Source organism: Anser brachyrhynchus (genome assembly GCF_964034855.1).
Source record: "Anser brachyrhynchus genome assembly, chromosome: 5".
In the NCBI taxonomy this organism is placed as follows: Eukaryota; Metazoa; Chordata; class Aves; order Anseriformes; family Anatidae; genus Anser; species Anser brachyrhynchus.
In genome coordinates this window covers 55,728,089-55,737,756 of record NC_137699.1, presented here as the reverse complement: position 1 = coordinate 55,737,756, position 9,668 = coordinate 55,728,089, and the positions used below count along the sequence as shown (strand labels likewise).

General features: G+C 38.1%; 1 protein-coding gene across 16 annotated transcripts in view; it reads right to left on the bottom strand.

Annotated features, from left to right (window-relative positions):
* Positions 1-3,659: 3,659 nt before the first annotated feature.
* The window catches only part of MARK3 (microtubule affinity regulating kinase 3), a 64,086-nt gene continuing 58,077 nt past the window's right edge, over positions 3,660-9,668 (bottom strand). For 9 of the 16 annotated variants that reach the window (XM_080596126.1, XM_080596134.1, XM_080596139.1 and 6 more), the window contains 2 exons: positions 6,423-6,467; positions 3,660-4,204 (listed from right to left, as the gene is read on the bottom strand). In XM_080596126.1, coding sequence (XP_080452252.1) covers positions 3,859-4,204; positions 6,423-6,467 — 391 coding nt within the window. In that variant the 3' untranslated portion in view covers positions 3,660-3,858. The remainder of the gene's footprint in view (positions 4,205-6,422; positions 6,468-9,668) is intronic. The other 7 variants (XM_080596136.1, XM_080596138.1, XM_080596127.1 and 4 more) reach the window with 1 other exon arrangement.

Here is a 9,668-nt window from a genome sequence, read left to right as displayed (position 1 = left end):
TGAATATTTAACTCTTCAAGTTAAGAGAAAGACCTGGTCTTGGATAGCTGATCAAGAGAGTGTGCTGCAAGAAACTCTCAACCACCTTTGAAACACAGAGACCACTACGGTAGCTTGCTGGTGGCCTCTGCCCATACCCAGCCTGGTACTGAGTGAGCACTTGAACCAAAACCAGCCAGAGCAAGCGGGTCTTGACCCAAAGCCATGCATGTGCTGCCGCTCTAGCTGATGTCTTTAACAGAGAAAAGGGTTATCTGGGTTGACTGTAGTCCCAATTAAATTGCAATCCGTAACACGTTGTATGACACAGCAGCTGTGGGAAAGGTGATTAAAGCCTCTACATGTTATCCCAATAGGTCCCCGTACATTTGAGCTTATAACTGAAGTGGGGAGATCTGTATTTAAACTCCAGATCTGCTGCAATCTTCCCGTATGACTGGAAGGCCTGAACTTCTGGCTTTATTTCTGTAACAAAGATGTGATATTAATTTTAGGTCCTGATTTTATTTTATATTTAAATCTAGATTATTTTGACAGAAAATATTACAATTAAAAAATCTGTGATCCAATATCTTACTATATTTGATCTCGAAACTTGACCATAATGCAAGAGAAAAAATATGAACCTTGCCCAAATCTCTAGTAAAACCTTTCAATCTACAAAGATTGGACCAGATGCTGTAGCTTGAATAAAAGTCATGTGCAATGCACTTAGACCAGCAGCACTAGCTGTTTCCTTAACCTACCCCCTAGATCAGCAGCACTAGCCGTTCCTTTGAACTACCTCTCCCTGTTTCTCAGCATGGTCCAAGACCTTAAACCTTGTCTTATGTCTATTCCATGACAAGTAAAATAAACCACGGCATTTTAAAAAGCCTAAGTATAGACAGAATTTATATGAGGAAAAGTTTATCTGAACCTATTTATTCCTCTTCAGTGTTCAGTTTTTCCATGTACATATCTATAAAAAACACTTTCATTTAAAGCAGTCAGCCTCTCCCATAACTCTGAAGACATTTTTCTCTACCGATTAACCAAGAGACATCTTCAGAATCAGATGACGTGGGTTTTAGCCATGCAAAACTTCATTCACAAGCAATTCATTATAAGCCCTCCCCTCACCCCAACACTACATTCAGACCACATTCCAGGACACCAGTCATGTTATTACAAAAAAACACTTTTGGGCTGCTAGACATGCATCTTAAAATGCCTAGACCCACTGCTACATCCTTACCACGTGCTGGCCACCGATTAATTTTAAAACTCATCTCTTATGCAGAGAGAAAACAGCTGTAGTGCTGCAAAGCTGTATCATCAGCAGCACTGATAGACCTACACTGATCCTCAAAGCAGATGAATAAACAAAAAGGCCTGCATTCTTGGAAGAAGCTGAAGATTTGAAGAAGTTTGCAGATCTGAAGGAAGCAGTTTCCTTTCCGGGCAGCTCCTAGAGGCTTGAACAGTAAGCGTGCAGTATGATAAAGAAACAAGGGTATATTCTTGCAACTTGGTAATTTTACAAGGTATTTGGGAAGGAATCTGTTGAAAACTGTTTCTGATCATATTAAGTCATTTTTTTTTAATACCTTAAATACAGATTTACTCTGAAAGAACCTTTCGAAAACACCTTAAGAAAAATACTTAAGTACAAACTTTAAATATCCAAAGTATGATACTGGTGCACTTTTTAGAAACAATTACATACTTAACAGGTGAAGTAGGAATGGAGTATTTCAGAAAACATTTAATATGAAACCTTTTGGAACTTCCATCAAATACAGATTTACATCATTTATCAGAATACTTTTTCAGTTCAGACAACAAAGTGCACTGCCAGGTGAAAAAAATACATTTGGAGGAGTGCTTAAAATGTAGGAAGTGAAACGATAGGTGACTCTTCACCTGAGAAAGTACAATGACTGCCCTGAAATGTCTTATTGCTATTACAAAATGGAGTTTTCATGGCAAAAACCATACCGAGCAGCACAGGCACGGGCAGAGCACTGAAAGCCAACTGAACTCCAACTGAACACCTGGAGTTCTAAAGCCATGGCAGGATACAGAATATACAGAGAATAAAATGCAAATTCAGGAATATTTACTACATTTAACAACTATGATTACCCTTTAAACTAGCATAATCAATATCAATGCTTAGGGAAAGAGGGGGGAAGTCTGCTGCCTTCACAGACTACAGGTCACAAGAACTAACTTGCAAAATATTAAGGGGTTTGCATTTTCACCTCGTGTCAAATCTGAACTGTGTACTATGAATAACTATTAGCTCACTGCAAATTTAAAATGCAAATTTCGGCTCCAGTTTAAAGCACATGTGAAGTACATGCTTAAGTGCCTCACTGAAATATAGCCATAAAACATCAATACAAAAAGTCAAGTAGATAATGCGGGATATTATCTACAGAAGTCCTTCATGAAATAAATTGATTATCACTAGGAAACAAAGCCTGAAGAAATCTCTTGATTCTAGTCTGCAAAAATCAAATCCAGCTCACCACAGTGATGGTTAAGAAGTGGGGACCATCCGATAGTAGCTTCGTGTCCTACAGAAAGCTAGTTGGCCATCAGAGTTCATCGGGGTAGGTTTCCACACTGTAAGTCACAAAAGTGACAACGGACTCCTCAGCAGAATCTAGAGACACAGCTGGCATAAAGCCATCAAAAGCAATACAACCAGAGCCAAGTGGAAGCACGCTGGAAGAGAGCTGCAAGGAAAGTTTCAACTGCTGCTGCCTATGGCTGTAGTTTAGTACGCTGGATGTTACAACGGAGGAGATCAGTAGCAAAATTAGATTCCCACTTTTGGGTTTCAATACTGCAGACACCCAGAAAGCAAAGTACTGCCGCACCTGCAGCAATACCTCACAACGGCACTGACTCGGACGTGGTGACTTGCATCAAAACATGGTGGTTGTTTGAGAGTCCTTTTGTGCTTTGTATCAGCCTGACCTAGTCTAACGTGGAGAACTTGGTCTGAAAGAAAAAGTCACTAGTCAATGTTTAGCACACTGCATCGTTCTGCAGAGGAACTGTGGAGCAACGGAGAAAGGCTCTTAGCTGCAATCAATACTCATAAACCAAAAGGACAAAGATACAATTTTAGTAGTTTAGCAGAAGCAGAGGAATGGAAGCATTTACCCAAATTTTAATGCACAAATCAACTACATTTTAAAATTTTGATTCAGACTTAAATAATAAATAGGTGGGCAAAATATAATGCAAGACTTACTCAGTAAAAGTGAACTTTTAATAATCTCATGAGCTCTACTTAGAAAACAGGACTAATAATGTTCACAACCGTAAATCCAAACCCTTCACACACTTTTTTTTTTTCCTTAACACAGCAGTGAACTGTAAACCTGCGTTTACTGGTTATCTCTTCAGTTATTTTAAATATTAACTCAAGTGTTTCCTCCTTGGCCATTTCAATTTTTAGCACCAAAATTAGCCCAAAAAGAGGTACTGGTACAGCTCGATGTTGTAAATGAATTGTTTACATATAATACTTTATATATTATACACACATACTGTACATTCACACGTCCACACAAACAGGAGGCATATTTAAATGAATATATTCTGTGTTTCAATTTGTTGTCAAAGACTTAGGAGCAATGGAAATAAAGCAGAAGGGGTAATATTTTACATAGTAGGCAACTTTAATGCTGTAGTGCACTTATAAAAAAGTCCAACTCTCCCTCCCAGCTCAGCAGCTTTTTTTTTAATATCACTATTCAGAAGGATGCAGAAGTTATTGCCTAAATGTTATTCTATACATTTCCATTGGAATTCTCAAAAACACTTGCTAACTAATTTACAACTTAACTATTTTTCTTGTTACAGCTTTAACTCATTGGCAATTTTGGAAGCAATGTTTTTAAAAGCTATGGATGTTCCCGATATCCGCTTAAAGCGAACTCCATTCAGGGACAGTCTTGGCAGTTTACACACCTCCATCTCCCACTGTACAAGGTTTTCCGCATGCCCATCTCCATGGACGCAGAAAAGCAAGAAACGCTCTCTCTGTTCATAGTCACAATTATTGGCATCCAGGACCTTTCGGATTTCCCTCATCATGTCATTGGGATCCATGGAGCTGGTGGTTTTCATGCTCCACGTAAAACGCAGCGAGCGAGGCTTGGCTTCCTTGTTTTCATCCTTCTGATCCACAGCTACATTGCGGCTGAAAGACAGCAATTTATTAGTTAGCAGGGCAAGAGACTTCCTCCAAGTTCTGTGTTAGTGAAGCAAACTCACACTCAACACACACTACTTGTACAAAAGCAGTGTCTAGGGGCTCTGGCTGTGAGCAGCGCCCCGTTTTCCTCACAGCTACACAAACACACAGTGAAGATAAAGCATTAGCGTTTGGGACTGAAACAAAGGTCAGGCTTGACTTGTGAAACAACTGGAAGTCATTGGAGTCAGGAGCATGAGGGAAGTTACCTTACTGTGGTAAAACTACACACATCAGCTACGATTCAGTTTTAAGCTGGGTGCTGCTCAAAGCCCTATTCTTGGGCCATGTGGCCTGGGGCACCTGGCATCAGCTTGGTTCTAGAAGTTTCTGGAACTTCAAACAGCTGCTTGGTGATGTGTGACAAAATATTGTGACAAAATGGCGCCCAGCCCGCCCCACAGGAGTGCTGGGCCATGGGAAGTACCCACACAAACACAACGGCGACAAGCACCTCCTCCTGTGCAGGAGGCTGGGGACCAAGGGCTGGAAGGGCCATGGCGTGCCTCCGCAGAGGCAACCAGCAGGAAGCAAAATGGAGCTCGGGGCCCTGTGCCGGGTCACCTGCCTGTTGACCCAGGTCCAACACTTGCCACCCAGTTCTGGGCTACATGGGTTTCACTCTGAAATCACTATTTTCACAGATAGGCGTTTGAGAGGTTCGCTGAAGAACCACTGTATTGTAGGGTACTGGGGTTACTTTCAACAGGGTGGAGATACTCTGTCTTTAAATTTGTCAGTGATTTGTTTACCTACATTAGTTACTGGTATTAAAGCGATGAATCTTTCACTGCTAGAAGCTACGCAACTAAGCACCTTGGAGTTTGAAATGCAGGAGGGAAAGTTGGAAGTCACTATTAAACATCTTGACATTGTTAGCAAAGAACCTAGGTAAAAGGGTTCCTACTTTCCTATTACTGCTGCAGTTTTAAGAAAGCACAAAATATTGAGGCTGAATCTCCCAAATCTGCCTTTTTTTTTTTAATCTTTTCCCTTGGTAAGGAGAAATAAGGTTATTCAGGATAATGAAAAAGAAACGTTCCAGAAATTTCTAGTTCATAATGATCCTTCCACTTTCATTAAAATCAGTGGTTGTGCAGCTAAAGAGTAAGGAGCTACATTTGGACCTTTAGGATAAAAAATGACAGATTTACTTTAGGAATGTCTACATGCTGTCAGTCATCTCTTCAAATTTACTTGTTCCCAGGGCAAGAGATTTTAATATACTGACAATAATGCTTTAGTATTTTCTGAAAACACATAACCTAATTGACCCTACACCATGCAGTTTAGGCCTCATGTTGAACTTCAAAGTTCAGTTTACAGTTATTAAGTCAAACTCTTTCTTAAAATATTTGGCAATGAATTTTTGGTTACATGATCCCTTCCTTCTCCCAGCATTAAGCAGACAACTATGAAAAAGTTACACAAAAAGCAATAGCAAAGTCAAAACAAAATAAATCTATCACAAAGATAACACATTTCATAATTTTACATTCTATTAGAAAGACTTTCAGTAACTGTGAGAATCATAGGATTATGCTGTCAAATCCAGCTATGTGGTTTGCCAGATGTTACAAACATCAGCAAGCAAATTAAAGAGTATTTTCTTTTAAGGTTTTAATTTAATAAAGCTGCAAGAACTGGCAAAAGGGATAGAGGGAGGAACACCAACTTTTATTCAATGCTCATTATATTTCAGAAAGCCTTTTCTACTTGAAAACAGTTGGTGGAATGAACACAAATCTGTTGATTTCTAGTGTTTTTTGATATGAAGATTTGAGGAAGAGTTTAACATGAAAAATAGCTCAGCCATTTGTGATTTTGGAAATGAAAAATATATTTTAATGTCCTTCAGCGGTTATCCCACACATCTGCAGTCTCACTAGACACCATTTACCTACAGATCTACAAGACAACAGCAAATTATAAATACTAAAATGCAAAAAAAACACAAGGGAAAAGGCAACATGAAAGATGAAAGTTTAGAAACAAGCCAGTCAATGCTTTAATAGCTGTTTCGCAGACAAAAATGCTTCTTTGTTTAGTTTCAAAGCCTTAAACAAAACAAAAGCTGCTGCCTGAAGCCACTGTGCCACATAATCAAGGGGAGAAAGGTTCAAACTCACCTAAGTAACATTTTAAACAAAAATTTTACCCTCACCTTGAGCCCTCAAATCTCCCGTTCCTCTCATATTCAGTTGGGAGCCTCATTGAAAAGAATGCAGAAGCAAAAGGAAGTGGGAAAGAGAAGACAAATCTTACACTACAATATACAATATCTGAATAGTTGCTCAAAGACACTGTAATCATACCAAAGTTGTGTTAAAATACAAAGCAACAAAGATGTAATGAACTTACTAGATTAGAACAAATTCAGAACATAGCATCTTGCCAAAGTGAAACAAAGCCTATTAACTACAGTTTTTAAAAAGACCCTTAGCTACATTTCACATTGTATGCTTACATAAAAACGTGGTAAAACTCATTAAAAAAGCTGAATAACTAAAAGTATAAAACATTAAACTAAAATTGCAACATATTAAAATTACTTTATCATTTAATAAATTCCTGCTAAATGATACATAGCTCCTAATCATTAAGCTATTTATTTAAAAAAAAAATCACGATGCTTGCACACACACCAAATACCAAAGTATTAGATGTTTAAACAATACCATACCGTTTAAAACAAAAGAACAACATACATATATATTTTAACAGAAGTTTAGAGGTAAATCTGAGATTTCTCATGCTGTGATAGCTATTAATTCCCATGCTGATGCATCTTCTACATCCAAAAGAAAGCCTGAGCTTTCTTTTTGTACTGCTTAAAGTTGCTGATCACTAACATACCACTACCCAGTTATCACAGAGAATTACGGGGAAAATCATCATCTTCCTCTACGTTCCTATTATTGCAGTACAATGTCTCTACATCTCAGTGTTAATTCTGCTTGTAGGGAAGCCATCTTTATAAAACTCTTATCGATGCTACTCCGAGTTAGTACAGGGCTTCACCCAGTAAAGTAAATATATTAAAACACTTTGGCTATCAGGCGTCTAGGGACAAGAATGTAGGACAACAAGCTTATTTTTTGATGCACATCATATTTGTATTAGGTTGCGTGAGGTGTCACAAGGCTTAATTTCCTCATTTTCTTCCTTTTAAGGTGTTGTGGTGAGGAAACAGGCCTTTAAGATCAGTGGAAAGAGCACTCTTGCTCTGTACAGTCTTGTTGCAATGGAACAGACACTGCAAGAGTGCACTGCAGAACGCAGTGACAACATTTGCTGTGCAGGAGATGGAGTTCAAAATCCATACTGCAATATAAATATAGGTTAAAAAAAAAAGAAAAAAAAGAAAAGCTAGGTCACTCATCATGTTGCTCATCACAAGAACATCCAGCCAGAACCCTATTCTGTGAGGTACTGCACAGCACAGGGTAAGATGCTGGTTCCTCTGCTAGGAAACGTTTTCCATTGACTAATAAAATGCTGTAACATGCAAAAGGGATACATAAGGAAGATGGTGAGAAGAAAACAACTGACGAGTCCCCAAATAAATCTAGCACTTCCAAATGTGCTTTATTGGCAGTCATTTTCATCACATTTTTATATTCAAGTGTTAAAATTCAACCTTCTTAAAGGGGGAAACTTCCAGTTGTTCCCCGCAGTAACACAGAAGGATGACCGACTCAAAGGCTGCAGCCTTCCCAATTTCCTTATTTACTTGACTGCAGCCAGTACTTCTATCTGATTTCTGAAACCCATGTTAAGAGTTTAAAACATCAATAGCACTGATGATCATTTAGGTATGCATATTAAGATCATGTGCTACTCTGCTATGGTGGATACCAGAGAATGTAACAAAAAGATTGATTAGGTCTGCACGTACAATCCACAAACTCATCTTTTACAAGAATTTTGTAAGACTGAATTAGGAGAAGGTTGGCAGGGAAAGAATTATTATTTGTATCAACTGAACAAATCCACCACACCTTCCAGATACTGGAAAGAGAGGCTCTTTTTACTAGGGAAAGCAAACAAGTGTGCATGACACTGCACGACAGAGAAATTAAGAGTACTTGAACTTTAAAGTGACATTGTGTTCCTACAAAGTGGAGGCAATATCTTTAAGAGCTGCAAGCATTTACAGATCATTTTACTTCAATTTATTTTGATTTTAAACTTGCCAAAGGTTGTAGAAAATGGGATGATAACCAGAATTCCCAATGACAAATAGCCTTACTGTTACTGGCACCTGTCCAGTAAAGATTGAGGAAGTTATGTTCTCAGACGTTTTTAGGTTGAATGGTTCAGGTTCTGAAACACTGTAGTCTGAATTAAAGAAAGATCATTAGTTAAAAAACACATGCCACCTTTAAATAATAACACTATTTCATGGGAACCTTTTTGAAAAATCTTACTTTATTAAGTTTTTCCGTGCCTCAGTGTTCCACTCATTTAGCACCAGGCACTTGTACTCGGTGACACTCACTCTCAAATATGAAACACCAGCCAGAGAGCGGTGCCCATCTCTGTAGATGCTCCCTCCTTCACGAAGGAAATGGTTACAGCACAGCACTCATGCCTTGGGAACATTAACTTCCTGTGCTGCCAGTATTGTTTTGGTGGGTCTGCAGCTCAGATGCAGCCCTTAGGGCTCCTCACTGCTAACACAATTGTCACTTCTGTAGAAACCACAAGTTGCTGTGTTACGTTGTAAATTTTCTGGTTTTGCTTGTATTGTTACATAAATTAATTTTATGGACCAAGATGCTCCTTCGTCTTGAGAATGGAACAAATATATAGAAAAGTTACGTTCTCATTTGTCAGGCAATGCCTGTAACACTCCTTTATTTTTAAATTATTATTTTTTTGCTATAGAGTTTCTGAAAGGCTTTCAAAAATAAGAATGTTTCCATATATCTATCCTGAGTTATGCTGTGTTTTCTGTTCTTTACATCTTTGTATGCTCTTTGTTAAAAATCCAACTAAACATAAAAGAGAACTGTCTAAAATGATATAGAAAAACAGCAAAAAGGGCAAGATTAAAATCACGCTAATTTACGGAAATGGACAAAAGATGCTGCGGTAAAATCTAGAACACAGAAAGTGATTTTTGCTGTCAGAAAAAAAGTTAGCTTTCCACAATATGCATATTGGCAAGCACAGTGCATAGTACAAGGTTTTATATATGTATATATACACATACATATATACACACACGTATACAAATATATATACACATATGTATATACACACATATATGGATATATACACACATGTATATGTATATAGTAGCTCTGTGTAGCAGGTACACTAGTAGAACTAAGTTGTTTAAGAAGGAATGACTGTATATCTACTTTTATTCAGCTCCTCAGGAATGATGCTGCAGTACTGTACA